Source organism: Rhineura floridana, chromosome 8 (genome assembly GCF_030035675.1).
Source record: "Rhineura floridana isolate rRhiFlo1 chromosome 8, rRhiFlo1.hap2, whole genome shotgun sequence".
Taxonomy (NCBI): Eukaryota; Metazoa; Chordata; class Lepidosauria; order Squamata; family Rhineuridae; genus Rhineura; species Rhineura floridana.
The window spans coordinates 81,444,905-81,465,139 of NC_084487.1; the positions used below are offsets into that span (position 1 = coordinate 81,444,905).

Consider the following 20,235-nt stretch of genomic DNA (forward strand, 5'->3'; position numbering starts at 1 on the left):
ACCAGTGCCATACTGTGAGCAAAAATATCCCTTTTATACAAAGGTAGCTAGCTACTGTTGTGAACCTTGTATTTGTTTCCTACGATTTCTTAAAAGCATCTGTACAAAACATCAGCTGATCAGTTTGGATGCTATGCAACTTATCCTCTGAAAAGCAGTGAAAACATAGGTGGTAAATTGTTTTCTGAGATTAAAAAAAACCAATTGCATTATAAAAAATGTGGACAAGCAGAAAGTGTGGTTCAGCCTTTCTCCATGAAGGGGAGGAGCCCAGAGGCCAAAAAAAGGGGACATAGATTTCCATTCATTCTGTTTTCATCATTGCTTTGCCAGTGTATGTGGATTGAGAGAATGTGGCTTATTACCAAATACAGAGAACATTAATATGAATGGGATGGTATCCCATTCTGACAAAGCTGAATGGAAAGATTAAAAGATGATGTGGAATTCACAGTCCTGTGCAACAGAGAATGCAACCATTTTTCAACAAGGTAAGAAACTAGTAATTATGCTAGTTAAAACACATTTTCAAGTCCCCCCCCTTAAAATGAATGGGACGTGTGTGTGTGTGTGTGTGTGTGTGTGTGTGTGAAAACTAATCTGAGTTTTAAATTATGCATAATCATGGAATACATAGTGTGCAGCCTCAGTATTATGTTTTCAACAATTCTTATCCTCTGTAGCCTAACATATATTTCAGTGCAGGAAATATTTTCAAGCAGTTCTTCTTTGATTATAATAAATACCAATCTTGATACTTCATGTTACCTTGACTGCATTAAGAATTAATGTGAAATGTTACAATTCTACTGGCATAGCACATTACACTTTATTGAAGTGTTAATTAGGCATAAAAAGGGGGATTTGCCTCAAAATTAATAACCAAAAAGTAAAGCATTAATTTTCCATATTGGATGTCATATTAGCAACTGTGCCTCACAAGACCAGTATCTATTTCTATTTCCATTCATGCATAATGTTGCAAATCTTGAAAGGCTATAATTGTGAACTATAGTTTTTAACGTATCCCATAATATAGGATATACAAGACTAGGCATGGCTGAATCTGTCAGTTTCAGATTATCTCAGTTTCTCATTTTTCCAACCTTAAGTTCAGTTCTCCACATTTCCAAAAAATATTTTAAAAATGCAAAAAAAAAAAAGTCCTTATGAAAATCCATCATCATTTTACTATAAATTTCTCCTAATATACACATTTTGTATACAATTTTGCCTATATATATTTGCAAATGACTTTTCCCTAATAGAACACATTTTGTATGTTATTTTCATGAATATATGCATTTTTGTGCTCAATTTACCTTAGTATATGCATTTTTGTACTCATTACTTGGCTAGAGAACTGCACTGCAAAATCTGGAGAAGTGCAAATTTCAACAACCATACGAAACATAGATACAAATAAATACAAATCATTTATACAAGTACTGCAGTGCCAAAAACTAAATGATAAAATACCCACCCAGGTGAGAATATAAAATCCAGTTCCCTAATCCACCAATTTCTCCAATCAGTATACCCCCAACCCCTCAAATCTTCATGTATAGGCTCCCTGGAACATAACTGTTTAGAGCCTTTCATAATGACTGGAGTGTGGTAATCTTCTGCGGTCTGACAGGCAACAAATTCTAGAACCTCAGGGCCACCAATGAAAAGACCCTTTCCCTTGGGCTTGCCAATATCACTAACCTAGGTGATGGGTAAACAAGAAGGGCCTCCATTTTTTATCTTAATATAAACATGTCAGAAATAAAGATGTGAAAGCCTGGGGGGAAATCCAGAAAAACTGGAGAAAACACATTTTTGCCATTTTTTTCTGGAAAAATGGAGGGGGAGATGGAATAAAGAGGGAACGGTTCCAGCCTTCACATCTATAGTCATAGATAATGTACATGTACAGGCAGTTTCATGTGAGTACAGGCAGTCCTTCAAATAAGCTGGGCCCAAGCCATTTAAATTTTTAAAGATTAAAAGTACCATTTTGAATTGGACTCAGAAATGCACTTTCAACCTGTGCAGCTGTCATACTAATGGTGCCACATGATCTGACCACCTTGCCCCCATCAAGACCTTGGCAGCCACATTCTGAACCAGATGAAAGTTCCAAGCCATTTTTAAAGCCATACAAAGTGCTCAAAAGATAATCTGAGCATTTTGTTTTTGTTAAGGTTGATTTATTTTCCAGACCCATACAGAGCACATTACAGTAGTCAAGCCTGGATGTGACTAGCACATGGATTACTGTGGCTAGGTCTAACTTCTCCAGATAGGGTTGAAGTTGGTGAAATGTACTACTGGTCACCACCAGGTCAATTCTCAAACTGCATACATGGCCTTTCAGGGGAAGTTCCCTTCCAAGACTAGCTGTAAAACATCTCCTGGAGCAGATGACTTCCCTATCCACAGCACCTCTGTCTTGCTAGGATTTAACCTCAGCTTGTTCACCTTCATCCAGCCCAACACTGCCTCTAGGCACCCTGGGAACAGAAGATGGAAAAGAAAAATACAGCTGAATGTCAGCCCCAAACTTGTGATACTGCAGCCCGTACCTTCAGATGACTTCCCTGAGATTTCATGTAGATGCTGAAATGCATGCAGGACAGTATCAACCCTTGCAGAACCCCATAAGTCAATGGCTATGGGGTGGAGCAGCAAATCCCCCAGCACCACCTTTTCAGAGTGCTCATCCAGGAAGGACTTGAACCACAATAAAACATTGCCTCCTATGCCCGACCAAGACAAACAATCCAGAAGGACACCATGGTTGATGATATTTAAAACCACTGAAAGGTCCAGCAGATGGGAATGCCTGTCATCTATTCTAGAGTATAATGCAGCTTAGAGGAACCTTTGGCCCTCCAGATGGTGCTGAACTACATGTCCATGCTTACTAGGGCTGATGAAAGTTATAGTTCACCAAAATCTAGAGGGCCAAAGGTTCACACCAGGTGTAATGGAAGACTCCAAACACCAGAAACTTAGAAAATTTTATCCATGCAGCCAAACTAAATGTGCAGCTATTCCCATACTCCCCCACCCTGTTAATAGCAGCTTGGGGAGATATTTACTGTAAGGATAGAGCAAAGGGTTAACAATCTTACTTTCCCATCAAAGTAGCTTTGTGGGGCTACTAGCTATGGTGCCTAGAAGATGTCAAAAGCCTTCAAGGGATACAATGATCATAAACAAGAGTAGGGAGCAAAGAGGGCAGAGTACAATAAGCCCTAGTGGACTCAGACCTAGAACAACTGAGCAAAACGAAGGGGGGTTAAGAGAGGAGGAAAACTGCAAACAAGGATGGGGTCTATGGCTCAAGGTATAAAAGAGAAGGGACTGGCAAGTGCAGGGGAAGGGGAAGAGGAGATACAGAGGTACAGAGTGGGGCTCATGGAGGAAGAGCAGCAAAACCTCAACTCTGGATCATAGCAGAAAGTAATGACCCTACCTGACAAAACGTCCCATTCAGCATTATCTAAAGTTTAGGTCAAGACCAGAGCTCAGTACTGTGAGACAAGCGAGATAGACACGCCAATGGGATGAAGGCAACTACCAGGCCTGATATTGTACCCAAGTTGCATAAATGTACAAACTGCTGAATTGCAAGCCTGTTTGATGCTGTGCTTGTGGCCATAAGGGGAGGTAAGTATGGAGGCCTACGACAGTGAGCTGCTCCAAGCTAGACTTGATCCAATACCTGCTCTTGTGTTGAAAGCATGTGTGAACAGGGTCATGAGCTGTGGGGGCTAGCTCTCATGCCACTGATGCGCCTGCTTGCCTCACGTTGGGTAACCATCTGAAGTGCTCCCTCCTTGCATAATGTTTGGCAAGCATGTGAAATGTCCTAATGTACATGTGTAGAATTCCTTCATGTGAAGGGAAATGATATTCAATCGAGATTTGCTGTTACATGGAAGAGCTCTGTGCAAAAAACATCTTGGGCTGATACACACTCTTGCTAAACGTGCAGCCAGCAAACATATCAGCAGCGCATGGTCTCATGGCCAACTTACACCTGCTTATTGCACACGGTGGGGCTCATCTAACCCCCCTCACCCTCTCTTTTAATGTCTGGTTAGTTCTTCTGATGAGTGTTGATTATTTAAGAAAGAGCAAGCAACATTAATACACATTATAGGATTGTACTCTTAATTGGGGTATGAAGCATTTAAATATTATCTTAGTCTGAATAGTGTCTTATTTACATTTTTGCTGGCAATTATGGGAGTCTTTATAGTAACCCAGAGAGTAAGCAGTGAGCTGTAATTACAGATAGATACTTTAACTGCAAAAAGACACATTACACTGTTGGAACACAAGGTATCCAACTACAAACAGCAGGATTATAGAAATGAGCCTTCTAATAGCACATAAAATAGTCATCTTAGGCAGGGAAAACTAGGGCTTTCTGGAACAGACATTTTATAACCATTGCCTGAGGAGACTTGAGGCCCAACTAAACATGATTTTATGCTCATGTTTGGCCTTGCATGGTTGATAGCTAAGATGGGGGAAGGGGGAGCTAGATTGGGACCATGAGGGTAGGGAGGAGGAATTTAACCTTTTGCAACCACAGTCCTGATCAGAATCCCCCTACTCCTCAACATACACACTCTTAATGGGAGGAAAGCTTTATATAATTGGCTTAACAAAAGCTGGAAGTCATGGTAGGAACATAGGGAGTTGCCTTATACCAAGTCAGACCATTGGTCCATCTAGCTCAGTATTGTCTCCACCGATTCGCAGTGGCTTCTCCAGGTTTTCAGATTGAGGACATTCCCAACCCTGCCTGGAGTTGCCGGGGATTGAACCTGGGACCTCTTGCATGCAAAGCAGATGGCTTACCATTGAGCTGCAGTCCTTCCCCCCAAGAAAGGGAAAGGGTTGTAGCCCAGCAGAAGGGACATTGCTCAATGGTAGAGCATCTGCTATGCATGCAGAAGGTCTCAGGTTCGACCCTCAGCATCTTCACTTGGGTTGGGAGGGACTCCTTCCTGAAACCCTGCCTGAAACCTATGGTATGTAGTCATCTCTAAAGCAGGTAACTAGATGCTTTGCCTACTCAGGGTTTTTGGACACTGGCCCTTACATTATAGGTAAATGCGTACAGGATTAGAGCTTCCCTGTATTGCAAGCCAGAAAACCTGAGCTCTGACCAATGTTCTTTGCAATAGTTGTATTTTATGTTATTAAATGCACCATGTTTAAATGTGTTTTTAAAAAGGCTGTAATATAGATTGGTTTCACATGGCAGTTTATTATGGTGCTCATGCATGCAATTATTTTTTGTGGCAGCTGCATAAAAACCTACTCATAAAAATGCCATCCTATATTATTTTCCCATTTAATCCAGATTTACCATTTCCACAGGAAATCCAGTAAGTAAACATAAACAACAACAAGGAAACAGTAAATCCAGATTAATTGGGGTGGTAATGCAGTGCTGCATTTTGATGAGGATGCATCATGTGGATGCTGTGAAAAACTTGGATGTGTGAGCAGCACTGAGTCTACAATAAACTGCTTTATGGAAGTACCCTTACTCATCGGATTTTCCATGGAAATGGTAAATCCAGATTAAATGGGAAAATAATATGGGGACAGCATTTTGATTAGGACAATGTCATGCTGCACAAAACTTACATGAGTGAGCAGCTCACAATAAACTATTGTGAAAAAGTCTGATCTTATACCATACTATCGGTCTTATTTTGATCAAGACAGTGCCAAACAAGAGGAGCACAGAGAATTTATTTTGCCATTGAAGACAGTGAGTCCCATATTCTCGCTGAGATCTTTCCATGTTTTTAAAGCAACACCTTGATTATTCTTTCTTTTTTTTTACTTTCAGGCAAAGCCCATGGAAGGATGTCAAACACTACTTGTATTATCTTCTTCTGCAACAGCTACAGCAGACTGGAATGGTATTGCTACTTTGTGATTATACTTTGCTTTTTAGTTCTGCTAATAGGATTTCTGGGGAACACATTCACACTACTCTATTATATATACACTGTGAAATCATGGACCAGTAGTGCTATATTTTTATTCAATTTGGCATTGTGTGATTTCACTTGGATCTTCCTGACTCCTTTTTCAGTCTACTACCATCTACAGAAGCGCACAGTCTATTCTACTCAACTATTCTGCCAATTTAAAAGAACATTCTTTGACATCAACATTTATGGCAGCATCTATTTTCTCACATTGATCAGTTTTGACCGATACATAGGCGCTGTCTATCCTATTCGATCATTGAAGTGGCGGAATAAAAGCAGGGCTGTGTATTGCACCATTGCCGTATGGATCTTAATTTTTACAGCATCTGTTCCTGACTTTTACTACACATTTGTGGTCCAAAGGCAAAGGGAATCTGCAGCTTGCCTAGATAATATGGGAGAACCTCTGTACTTTGTGGTGCCTTTCACGATTTTCAGAGTTTTATTTGGATTCTTTATTCCAGTCATAGTTATCTTTACATGCTATATGTTGACCCTAAAAGCAGTACAGAAAATGAAAAATCGCCAACAGAGAAGACACCTCATTGTAAAGCCCTTGAAGTTGGTTTCAGCTGCAATGATTGTTTTTGCAGTGGCATTCATTCCTTATCATGTCATGATGATGGCAGTAGTAATTTACAGAATGAATTATCAGCTCAACTCTGACAATATACACCTGATATTTACCATTTATAAGCTCACTGAAATCATTTGCAGTGTGAGCAGTTGCCTAAACCCCATCATTTTTATGCTAGCAAGCAAGAAATTCCAAGAAAAGTGCAAAACTATACAGTGCTCTCCTAAACACAGATGCCATTGCTGTCAATCACGTAAAGTGGGGGATATTGCAGCTGCACTGTGATAGGATACATACTTCAAGAGAACATGGCCATTATCTCACCATTTTCTTTGTTGTTGTTTTTTAAAAAGATTATTTTAAATACATGTACTTGCAAAAACATAAACATTGGTCCATTCTCATTTTTATATGTTCCAGCATCAAAATAAATGTTTATAAAAATAAATAATGATCCAACCTCATGTTTGTATGGTATCTGTTCCAATCATTTACTAAAGCAATGCATCGTCCCAATAGTGCTTCAGAATTGCCCTTTCCCTGTCTTGTTATGGGTTTGTCCATTCTAGCAATGTACACACAGTTAAGCTTCCATTTCAAAACTGATGGGCTGGTTTGTGCTTTCTAATTTGCTCACAATTTTCTAATTTGCTCACAATTTGCTCACTTCAGATCTTAGTCTTCCACAAGCTGGAGAATAATGTGAATGGCAATGGAAGGGGTGCAGCTGGTACATTCATCTCCTCTGCCCTCCCCGATTGTAAACGAGGATTTCCCTTAAGAAAACTAGAGAAGATAGTTCTATGCAGCTGAAAAGTTGCGTGCACACAGCAGAACAAGTTCCAGTCCAACCAATTGCACAGGATTGACCTTGGATCTCTGCCCATGTTCTTCTATCATACTTTGGGATCACACCTACATCTACAATACAATCAGAGAAGAATTTGTCAGGCAGATGTTCTCTACTGAAACAGATATCACTCATCCGTTCATATCTACCATTCTTGATTGAAAGGAAATGGCAGTCCCTCAAGTCTTAAAAGCCATATCCTGGTATTTTCAGATTTACCCATTGCTTATGTGTAATAAGGTCTCTCTGTGGGGCTTTTTAGGCATTACCCTATTCTCCAAGTGGCTCCCATAAGGCTGGACGAATGGTTAAATGTTCCAACTATGCAGCTAAGGGTTGTTCACATGGGTTCCAAGGATGGAAATGGCACTCTGCTGGGAGGGGTTTGCTGGTTCCTTGAGAAAGACCTGCATGATTGACCCCTGCCCAAATGTTATCCCAGCCACGCACGTGACAGCAACTCCCATGTGGCTAGTACTCCCATGAAGCTAGAGCTCCATCTGTCCTTGTATTCAGCAGTGGATAGAGCAACGTAAGCAGGTAAATAAAATTCCCATTTTTTGTGCAGTACTACATCCATGAAATACCTGATAGAATCTAGTACAATCATGAAGTTAGCTCACCTACAAGAAAGCACACTGGTCATTTAAAACAGAAATATTTTTATTATTATTACTACTACTACTACCACTACCACCACCACCACCCCAAATGAGTCTGAATGAGCACATTCCATTGCATTCCTAGTCATCTAGTCAAATTTAGTTGCTAAAACTATTGGTCATCACAAAAATACAGAAATGCTAACAATACTGAGTTACATTTTAATATAAGTGGTTCCCACAACACTGGATACCATGTTGTACAATGAAATTTTGTCTAATCCATTGGGCTGCTAAGGCAAATGTAGTAACCTTACATGTAATATGTTTATCCCCATCCATCATCAAATAAAAATCTGTTATGCATTTTGGCACTAAAATATGAGCTTGCATTTGCTTTTACGTTTAAATTATACAACCTAAGGGCTTCTGAAGGTGGTCCACAATATAAATATAAAATAATTACTCTATTACGATCATCTCCACAGTAAAAAGTAATAAAAGCAGCTAAGTCAGAATAATTATTTTAGCAGCATCACGAAGAGACAGATCAAACCCAGCATTCATTAACCATCTTCAAATACTCTATAGAACAAATACATCTTTATAGCCCCTATAAAAGCCAGAACGGAGCTAGCCTGTTGAATCTCCTTATGGGGAAAAATAATAGAATGAGGCTCAAATAGCTTAGAAAATTGGACCAGAGCTCCAGTTGATGATCTCAAGAGAATGGCGAGGCTCATACTGAAGAAGACAGAACAATCCTAATCCAGTGTGTTTTGTGAGTATGTAGGAGCTCCACACCAAGTCCATTGACTGCCCTATTTATTTCTGTGTTTGGGCGAAGCTATTCTATGCATGCCATTCTTACTTTCTTTCCCATGCTCATGTGTAGCTCTGTCCCACAGGCTTTTGTATCTCAGTCAATGAGAATCCGGGAAAGAGTAATAAATTCCAAATGATTAATTGCAGCCATAGATCAGTGGTAGAACATCTACTTTGCATTCAGACGGTCCCAGGTTCAATCCTCAATATCTCCAAGTAAGGTGAAGACAAACTGCGCCTGAAACCCTGAAGAGGCACTGCCAGTCAATGTAGACAACACTGAGCTAGATGGACCAATGGTCTGAGTCTGTATAAGGCAGGTTTCTAAGGCTTAAAGTTGACAATGAGGACACTGAGCTTGTCAAGGATTATCAATACCTCGGCACAGTCATTAACCAAAATGGAGACAATAGTCAAGAAATCAGAAGAAGGCTAGGACTGGGGAGGGCAGCTATGAGAGACCTTAAAAAAGGTCCTCAAATGCAAAGATGTAACACTGAACACTAAAGTCAGGATCATTCAGACCATGGTATTCCTGATCTCTATGTATGGATGTGAAAATGGGACAGTGAAAAAAGCGGATAAGAGAAAAATCAACTCATTTGAAATGTGGTGTGGAGGAGACCATTGAGCATACCATGGACTGTCAAAAAGACAAATAATTGGGTGTTAGAACAAATTAAACCAGAACTGTCACTAGAAGCTAAAATGATGAAACTGAGGTTATCATACTTTGGACACATCATGAGAAGTCATGATTCACTAGAAAAGACAATAATGGTGGGGAAAACACAAGAGAGTAGAAAAAGAGGAAGGCCAAACAAGAGATGGATTGATTCCATCATGGAAGCCACAGACCTGAACTTACAAGATCTGCACAGGGTGGTTTATGACAGATGCTGTTGGAGGTCACTGATTCATAGGGTCACCATAAGTCCTAATCAACTTGAAGGCACATAACAGCAACAACAAATTTTGGATGCATTGCCCATATTTGGACAATCATATTTCACCTAAATAAGCCAAAAGATTAATGAGCCTCATCTCCACCTCAGCACTTCCACTTTGCTCTTTCTTTTATATAAGCAAACAAACAGCAAGGAAATCTCAGTTACTACAGTTTCTCATTATGTCCAAACCAGGAAATTATGGTTAATAACTTCCAAACAAGCATGGGTCCCCCAGTTCAGACACAACAGGAAGATATACTTAACTGAGACTTCCTGGCTTTCACAAAAGGAGGAGTGAAGGAGCTCCACAAGGCTTGTTCATATCTTGATTTAGGAAGACAAGACGTGATTGGTCCAATGCAACTCGTTTTTCTGAAGCTGTTTTTGTCTGGTTTACCTAGGTGGGTGCTTTTGTGCATCGTTAGTACATCAAGGCATCAGAGAGTAGTTAGTTTCAGAAAGGAAGCTTGAGCTTCATAGCACATACAGAAGATCCCCACATGGCCATTTGGATCCTGGCCTTTGCTAATGATTAACACAATTCTGATCAGTGATAAGTTTTTCAAATAGTTACTGATCTTGTCGATAGAACAGCTTTATATTTGTACAGTTTAGTTAACATTGGGTTTCCATAGCTTTACCATGGTTCACAATTTAAAATTAATGATAAAGTCACTGTTTACTGGAACTGTATTTATTTTACTGTGCAAACACCTTCCACACAGCCCATCACAGCTGCTATTTTTAGACATTTTAGAAAATTTTTAGACATTTATTCAGCAAAGGAGGAAAGAAATGCCTTTTAAAAACTTTTTTTCCAAAACACTAAGCTACAGAAATAAATACTTTACTATGGTGGCTTTGACTTAAAACAGATTTTACACCTTAAATGCTTTTATCTAAGGCCCTGTTCACACATTACATTCAAGCAGGGCTGCGGAGTCGGTACGCCAGACCTTCGACTCCGACTCCTCTATTTTTCTACTGTCCGACTCCAACTCCTTCATAAATGGCAAATGTATATTAACTAGTAATAACAAATTTACTGTAGTAAAATGGTAGCACAAGGCATTTCATCACCACCACCACATGAATCCAGAGCTTGGAAAAGTTACTTTTTTAAACTACAACTCCCATCAGCCCCAGGGATTGGGCTCGTGGGAGTTGTAGTTCAAAAAAGTAACTTTTCCAAGTTCTGGATTCACGTTGCGGTGCTGAAATGCCTTGTGCTACCATTTTACTACAGTAAATGTGTTATTACTAGTTAATATACATTTGCCATTTATGAAGGGGTCGGAGTTGGAGTCGGAGTCGGTACATTTCTACCGACTTCGACTCCTACTCCACCCAAAATTGCTCCCGACTCCGACTCCACGACTCCGACTCCACAGCCCTGCATTCAAGGAGTGTACAGTCTGTGTACCTGGATACACAAGTAGTTGCGCTGTACCCTCGTACAGTTATTCACATGTAACATTCAATGAGTGTACAGTCTCCATTATACAGATTTGCTGCCAGGAAAAGAAAATGGCTTCAATGACACTTAGTAAATGAGGCATTGAAGCAATTCCCTTTTACTGGTAACAAGGCAAGGCATGCTGGGTCTGTCATACTTCCTGAAACTATTTCCTGTCAAGGTGTACATTCAATAGAAAGAGTTTTGGCAGAAAGAAGAATGTAGTTTTACTCTTTCATTTTTCCTGCAGATTCTTAAGTTTTTAAAATCAAACACCAACTTTTAAAAAGAAAATACCAATTTCTGTAACTATAATTATGGCTATTAAAATATTGCATTTTTCATTGCATGTTATTCTTAAAGTATGTATGGTTTTCTTTGATGCAGGCTTTCACGGAACAATCTTATCCATGTCTACTGAGATGTAAGTCCTATAGAGTTCAATAGGACTTACTCATAGACAAATCTGTGTAAGTGCAGACCTAAATATATTGAATGTTTATATATGAAACTATTTTGAGGAGGTGGGGGCTGCAACAAAAACAAGCTGCTTAAAAGAGTAAGAACTGAAATGACTGTTCCAACATGGCACACCTGGTTCTTTCTTTTAGGATATCATGTGTTTTAATACACAGAACTACACACAAAATATAAATGTGGGGAAGTTGGGCTTTCCAGCCTATTGCTCCCACTGTAACATACTCCTTTCCTGGTATTTGGGAAACAGGAAAGCTCTGGGCTGTGGTTTTTCAGTAGAAATGTTTGTAGCTCAGTATCATAAAGTGATCATCAGTATCTCTTTTTATTATCTATATGATAATATTTAGCTTTTGGATAGCACTTTAAATGCAGGGTGGACAGAAAGTAGATCAAAATGTATTGGCATATCTCAGGGTGACTTGCAGAAGATCAGTGAAGATTTCAGATTCCTGTTTCACAATGAAAACAAGAAAATGACAACCCCACCATTATACTGCTGAAAATAAGAAAACTGAGGGTTGGTAATCAGGCATGGATTTTTGTGTGGAAATACTGTGAGCTCAGTTCAATTCTGGAACTCAAAACAAACCCCTGGGTTAAGAATTATTTAATTCTAATTGTATATATTTTGTGGCTTGCTCTGGTTGGTGGATCTTTGGTTCTTGTAATAATAATAATAAAATCAATACAAAAAACCTGAAAGTCTAACTATCCGGATCTAGAGTATTACAACCCTACAAGGCAGGTTTATGTTATCATAAAACCATGTGATGTAGCTGCTTCTGACAACAGTTTCTAATGGAGGCAGCTGTTATCATGTGTTTGACCATCAGGTGTGTCTAATTTTGATGCATGGCACTTGACACAGAAGGTAAGAGCTGCACAGAGATGACCAAATCCACATTTTTTTCTTCTCAATTTCTGGATACACAGCAGAAAGGTGACACTGCTTTTTTGAGAACGCATTCTTTGGCAATGTTTTGAAGAGTCCTACCTCTGTCATTGTAGTTTCATTCTTGCCAGCACTCCTTTGAACCATGCTACAACAACCCTGCAAGGTGTGCCTGTGCCCATACAAATGATTTAGGGCAGGGGTGGCCAGAAGGTAGACTGTAATCTATTGGTAGATCCCTGGAAGATTTGTAGTTACAGTAGGGCCCCGCTTACCGGTGCTCCACTTACCAGCGTTCTGCTAATGCAGCGGCTTTCATTTTCCATTTTAAAGCCGATTTTTGCTCTTTTGCGACGTTTTGACGTCATTTTCACGCGACGGCCGCCTTATAGTCAATGGGATTCCGTTTTACGGTGATTTCCACTTTATGGCAGGGGCCTGGTCCCTAACCCGCCATATAAGCGGGGCCCTACTGTAATTGGCAAGAGCTCCTGGCTTCCAGTTGTTTAACAATAGCAACAAAAGGACACACACACATTTGGAAATTTGTCAACTGAAATTAAGAATACTTGTGGAAACTAGGAATAGAACGATGTGTGGAAAGACTGTGATTCATCTCAGTTCTGATAATCATGTGCTCAGCAACTTCTCAGAGACACCACATTCTTTCATACTAGACATACGTCTTTTGCAGCTGTCTGTAGCAGGTGGTTTTGGGATTCCAGTAAAACACAGGGTAGTTCCCAGACTGCAACAGCAGTGCTCTCCCGGTAATGACAGCACTGCCACCCACTGAATAGGGATGGGGCAAGGTACCTGCCAGTTCAGGGCTGGTGGCACCACCATCCTGCAGCAGGTGGGCACACACCTGCAGGCTGCTGCTGCCTTCCACCAAAGTACCCCCACAACCTTGCCATCTCAGTGCCACTGCCATTCTGCCCCCCCCATGTTACTGCTGACCTATGTCATCAAATTATTGGAAGAGTACTGGCTATATTTCTCTCTCTTGACCTTTAGGAGGAAATGTAAAGCACACAACAGAATTTACATTACCATTTATTTTAATAGGTTTTAAAAGACAAAGGAAGAAAAGTATAGTGGGTAATTTATTGTGATTTACAGAGGTACTGTAGTGTACAGGTTCTGCAAAAGCCAGTGTGGTGTAGTGATATGACTACTGGGCCAGGGCCTGGGAGACTTGGGTTCAATTCTTCATTCAGCCATGAAACTCACTGGGTGACTTTTGGGCTAGTCACCTTCTCAGCCTAAACTACCTCATAATGCTATTCTGAGGATATATTGGGGAGGTGCAGGACCACATATGCCACATTGAGCTCTTTGCAGGAAAGTTGAGACGTAAAGGAGATAAGGCATTAAATAAAATTAAGGCTACAATCCTATGCACATTTACTTGAGAGTAAGCTCCATTGAACAGTGAATGCTACTTTTGAGTAAACCTACTTGGGATTATATTGTTAAGACACAAAGGATAACTACTACCCAAAGTTTCTATCACTTATTGCTAACTATCATTTCTGAGCAATATGTTACCTAGCCATTAAGTTATTTTATTCTTGCAGTTGTGACTCATTACATGCCACAGGAGTTTGGAGCAAGTTTAAAGCAGACTTACTGGAATCTATTTGTGGCAAAATTCTGAAGAGTAGCTGTGCTATTCTGTAGCAAGCAACAAGCAAGCATGATGACACAACATTTGAGACGTACAAATTTTATAATTTTTTGTTGATAAACCACATAGTATTTAAAGGAAAGAATTGAATTTAGATGTTAAAGGCTGTAATTCTATGTTCACTTTCACTTCAGGAGTAAGCCCCATTGAACTCAGTGGAATTTACTTCTGAAAAAACATGGTTAAGATGGCACTGTAACTTCAGATTCCTAAGTCTTTCTCCCACCCCATTTACTAAATTATTGAAACATCCTTCCACCTTCTCTCAAGATAGCAATTTTCATTTGTCTGAGCCCACAGGGGACACACAAGTAATGCTTCAGAGTCTTAGGGTCCCCCCCCCAGCTTTTCTCTCTTCATTACCTCTCTGTTGTCCTTTTACCTCTTCCTACATTCCCCTCAAAGTGACGTTGCAATCCTATCCCAACCCTACTTATCTGGGAGTAAGTCCCATTGAGTTCAGTGGGACTTACTTCTGAATAAACATGGCTAGGACTGCATTGTGAGCAAACAGACACATAGACAAAGTCTCCCCTCCCTTTCTGTGCCCTCCAACTGTTTCTTCTATGGGGCTGGAATCCTAATCCTTCTTACCTGGGAGTAAGTCCCACTGAACTCAATGGGAGTTACTTTAGAGTAGGCATGGTTAGGATTGCGCTGTGAATGTAAACCAAACTTTTTTAAAAAAACAACTAACAATTTAGACAGCCATGCCTAACTCTAGCTTCCCTGACAGGGATCACTCTGTTTTTAGGCAATCCTAACTCCACTTACCTGTGAATAAGCCCCCTTGAAGGAAGTAGGACTTACTTCTGAGTAGACATTTTTCAAATTACAGTGTGAGCCCTCAGAAGCTGTCCCCCCTCCTCCAGGATTGTGCTTCCCTGCCTCCTTTTGCCTTCTCGCAGGGCAGTAATTTTCACTTGTCTATGAGACTACATGAGGCTTGAACTCCATTTAAGTTTGTAAAACAAACTTAATTTTTTAGAATTAACAATTTAGACAGTCCACTCCTCACTCTAGCTTCCCTGACAGAGTCTGTCACATTTTTAGGCACTCCTAACTCCACTTACCTGGGAATAAGCCCCACTGAATGCAATGGGACTTACTTCTGACTTTTTTTTTTAAACTGCAGTGTGAGTCCTCCAAAGCCCCCCTTTTTTGCCTCCTTCCTTCAAGCTCATACACTGCCAGCACACAGAAGCTCTGCTTCAGGCTCGTCTCCTTTCCCTCTTTCTTGCCCTTGCCTCCATTTTAGTCTTATTCCTCTTTCCCACTCTGTGGCTCCAGCAACTGACATTTCCTTGAGCTCATATTTTATTGGCAGCAGCTGCTGCTGCTAAAAGGAAGCCTCAGGCTCTCCCCGGGGAGGAAAACTAATTGCTCACGATCAAGATCAACTCCACGTGGACAGCATGCAGGGAGAGTCAACACCGTACATGTGGTGATTTTTCAAATTACCACATGTAGACTTTTTCTCAAGAGCAGCTCAAGAGGGGTCTTCTACCTGGGTACAGAGTAACATGTGAATGCCTAACTGTAATTGAGAAGTGGGGAGAAGGCCCCCCTTTTTTCTCTCAAAGTGTTTTTGCTATGAGCAGGGCCGGTTCTAAAGGGCGGTCAGTTTGGGCACTGGCCCGAGGGCCCCGGAGCTACAGGAGCCCCTGAGGGGCCCCTGAGGGGCCCTCCACTCCCCTTCCACGATCCGTGCCCCCCCACGCCCCCCACTTACCTATCAGCTGGCTTTTTAGCATTGCCCTTAATGAAGATGGCGGCTGCAACTTCCCTAAGGTACTGAAGCAACTGCTGCCATCTTAGTTGATAGCAGAGATGTACGCGCGTAGCACGCACATGTGCCATCAACAAAGATGGCGGGGGAGGCTTCATTCCCCTTAGGGAAACCGCGGCCATCATCTTCATTAAGGGCAATGGTAAAGACTAGACAGGTAGGGGGATGGGGGGGCCGCACGTGTGCATGCGTGCACACACATGTGCACACCCACCCACCCACTGGGGGGCCAGGGCAAGCTGATGCCCAAGGGCCCCTGCATGCCTGGAGCCAGCCCTGGCTATGAAAGTAAGAAAAGGAAACTATACTTTTTGATATTCTTCACAGACAGATATTACATCCCATCTGCACTGGCCTACCATAAATGCTAAGAAAGGATAATTTAAAGAGAAGACACCATTTAGAGGGAATGGATATCACAGACCTTGAATCCCCTTATGTTCAGTACAACACACAAAGAGAAGGAAGGAGTGGCCTTCCTGAGCTCTGCAGAGAGCACACAAATCCCTCCAAGGGCAAGGGTTCTGAGACCCACCTAGAACCCTAGGGAAGAAAATGTGCATTTGCTATGCAGCCAAGGGAAAGGGCCAGGACACACAACAAGGGCAACCACAGACACACATCAACCACTGCAGCCTCCACTGGCTCCCTCCGTAAGGCATAGGGTTGGGAAGCAGGTGTTTGAACCCCACCAGGCAGAAGAGGGAAACATGCTTCCACTCACCTTTTGCATGCCTGGAAAAACAAAGAAACAGTCATGGCAGGGGGCAAAACAGAGGGAGCTCCTGAGACTCTTACCCACACTACAAACACCACAGGGCTGTTCCATTTAGCTACAGCAGCAGACAACAGTCAGACATCTTGCTGGGTGCTTGTCCCATGCCCCTCCCCAAGGATCACCGTCTACCTTATGTTTCATATCCCAGGGGTCTCTGGTTCGAATCCAGGGTACAATCCCACACTAGGGGAGGGCCCCCACCAAGGCACACCTGAGCCAATCAGGAGGAGTGCTGCATGGTTGAATAGATTGACATCTGCATGGACCAATCAAGCTTTCTGGCCTGCTCCTTCCCCCTGGCAACTGATGTGACCAGTCCACTCCATTTTGCCCAGTAGGGTAACCCTCATTGCCTCTTCCTCCTTGTCCCTCCTCCTTTTCTTTCCCCCACTGACTGCCCCATATACACTGGTAGCAGCACATATCCCCCTTGTACACCCCAAGAAGCCTGCACCACACAGCACAGGGTAACTGAATGAACAGACAAAGGAAGGGCCACTGACTCTGAGCCCATGTGTCTTCCCACCTGCCACACTCAGAGTCTCCTCCTTAGGTCAGATGAAGCCAGACCCTACTAGAGTGGAGAAAGAGAACCTCATCTATCACACCCTAGCAACAACAAAAAACAAAATGTGTGGCAAAGTCAAAGCCTTTATTGAACAGCATCCAGGATGGAGGAGATCCTGAAAGGGAAATACATGAATTGGATTGCCAACCAGAAGGCACTGTTCCTTGGATAGTTGCTTGATGGTCAGCAAGGTGGCAAGTGTACTGTCTCTTGTGGCACTGGCTCACTGCTAGGAACACTTTCACCTGTTGCAAAACTGATGGTCATTGCAAGGATAGAGGAGCCTGCCTCAAAGATGTAGGTTGTCCACAACCCGGAGGAACAGCTGGGAGCATCCTGGTCACCACTGCTGGTCATGGAGTTTGCCTCCCTTGCAGTTAGTATCAAATGGGCTGTATTCTGTACCCATGGGAGAGTGGCTGGTAGAGAGCAAGGAGAGACACACAAGGAGAAGAACAAGCAATAGTCAGTAACTGGAACACATTGCCCGTAGACCAATAGGCAGAATAGATGCTTGTGAGATGGGTGGGGCCACCAAGGGGCTCAGGCAGTGCCCATGCCTTAGCCTCATGGGGAAGAGGTGAGGGGGAGACTGTAAGTATACTTACCCCATCCCACTTGGGGGCTCTAGTGAAACACTGTGTGCACAATGGCTGCTTGATCTTCTCTGTGCATATGGGCTATGCTCCTATAAGGCACAGGCACTGATAAGAATTTGGCCAGCAGCAGCATGCAAGGATGAGTGTCAGACACTGCTCCCTGTGCTGGGAACAAGCAACGTTAGAGGAAGACAAGACATACGATTCATATTTGGCAAAGGGGGCAGAGGGAGATATTATTATTAAATATATGCATCGTTTAATTGCCAAAGTGGCTTCTGAACAGTTTACAAATATAGAACCAATTGCAAAAAATAAAACACACACACTTAAAACACACAATAAAACAATTCCATAAAAACATTAAAATAAACATCCACAATTAAAATGTGCAATAAAGCAAGCCCATTAAAATAGCACAACAATTAAAACAATTAATATTTATTAATTTACATACCGCTTAATTGCCAGAGTTTACAAATATAGGAAATTTACAACCAATTACAAAAAATGTAACCACACACAGGAGGCAGTTGCAGCAATTATACATTACAGCACAGGTTCCCCCTTCCTTTGCTTACCTGAATGGCATTCTCTGTCTTCGACCCCCCAGTTGTTGGAGTGGAGTTTGGTGTTGAGCATTTGTGTTTGGAGTCCCAAGGCAAGATACCTCTGAGGGTTCTTTGCAGAGGAAGTGTTAGGAATGCCCTCAAGTTCCCCTGAGTGTAGTAAAGTCAGGCTGTTTTGTGCAAAATGTTCCATTTGTCTGCAAAGTGCCCTTTCTCATGGTTTCCATTACCAGAATTCTCCCTTCTGAGCTATAAGTATGCATGACCTGGGGCCAGAGAGATTTTTTTCCCATGTCATGCATCCTAGCATCTGAGTTGTAGTCTCCATGTGTGGGGTTTATATACAGGTGGTGGTGTGCTGTACATAAGAACATAAGAACATAAGAAGAGCCTGCTGGATCAGGCCAGTGGCCCATCTAGTCCAGCATCCTGTTCTCACAGTGCCCAACCAGGTGCCTGGGGGAAGCCCGCAAGCAGGACCCGAGTGCAAGAACACTCTCCCCTCCTGAGGCTTCTGGCAACTGGTTTTCAGAAGCATGCTGCCTCTGACTAGGGTGGCACAGCACAGCCATCATGGCTAGTAGCCATTGATAGCCCTGTCCTCCATGAATTTGTCTAATCTTCTTTTAAAGCCATCCAAGCTGGTGGCCATTACTGCATCTTGTGGGAGCAAATTCCATAGTTTAACTATGCGCTGAGTAAAGAAGTACTTCCTTTTGTCTGTCCTGAATCTTCCAACATTCAGCTTCTTGGAATGTCCACGAGTTCTAGTATTATGAGAGAGGGAGAAGAACTTTTCTCTATCCACTTTCTCAATGCCATGCATAATTTTATACACTTCTATCATGTCTCCTTTGACCCGCCTTTTCTCTAAACTAAAAAGCCCCAAATGCTGCAACCTTTCCTCATAAGGGAGTCGCTCCATCCCCTTGATCATTCTGGTTGCCCTCTTCTGAACCTTTTCCAACTCTATAATATCCTTTTTGAGATGAGGCGACCAGAACTGTACACAGTATTCCAAATGCGGCCGCACCATAGATTTATACAACGGCATTATGATATCGGCTGTTTTATTTTCAATACCTTTCCTAATTATCGCTAGCATGGAATTTGCCTTTTTCACAGCTGCCGCACACTGGGTCGACATTTTCATCGTGCTGTCCACTACAACCCCGAGGTCTCTCTCCTGGTTGGTCACTGCCAGTTCAGACCCCATGAGCGTATATGTGAAATTCAGATTTTTTGCTCCAATATGCATAATTTTACACTTGTTTATATTGAATTGCATTTGCCATTTTTCTGCCCATTCACTCAGTTTGGAGAGGTCTTTTTGGAGCTCTTCGCAATCCCTTTTTGTTTTAACAACCCTGAACAATTTAGTGTCGTCAGCAAACTTGGCCACTTTACTGCTCACTCCTAATTCTAGGTCATTAATGAACAAGTTGAAAAGTACAGGTCCCAATACCGATCCTTGAGGGACTCCACTTTCTACAGCCCTCCATTGGGAGAACTGTCCGTTGATTCCTACTCTCTGCTTTCTGCTTCTTAACCAATTCCTTATCCACAAGAGGACCTCTCCTCTTATTCCATGAC

General features: G+C 41.9%; 2 protein-coding genes across 10 annotated transcripts in view; one reads left to right on the forward strand and one right to left on the reverse strand.

Annotated features, from left to right (window-relative positions):
• The window catches only part of TMEM117 (transmembrane protein 117), a 299,671-nt gene that overhangs the window by 233,086 nt on the left and 46,350 nt on the right, over positions 1-20,235 (reverse strand). The gene's annotated exons all lie outside the window — the stretch shown is intronic.
• LOC133390736 (P2Y purinoceptor 1-like) lies at positions 437-6,879 on the forward strand. Its single transcript, XM_061639910.1, has 2 exons — positions 437-491; positions 5,870-6,879. The coding sequence occupies exons 1-2, from the start codon at positions 437-439 to the stop codon at positions 6,877-6,879; spliced, it is 1,065 nt and encodes a 354-aa protein (XP_061495894.1).

Coding starts and splice junctions, on each gene's coding strand:
- LOC133390736 (XM_061639910.1), top strand. CDS start 437: ATGATGTGGAATTCACAGTCCTGTGCAACAGAGAATGCAACCATTTTT. Junction 492..5,869: donor TGCAACCATTTTTCAACAAG/GTAAGAAACTAG, acceptor TTTTACTTTCAG/GCAAAGCCCATGGAAGGATG.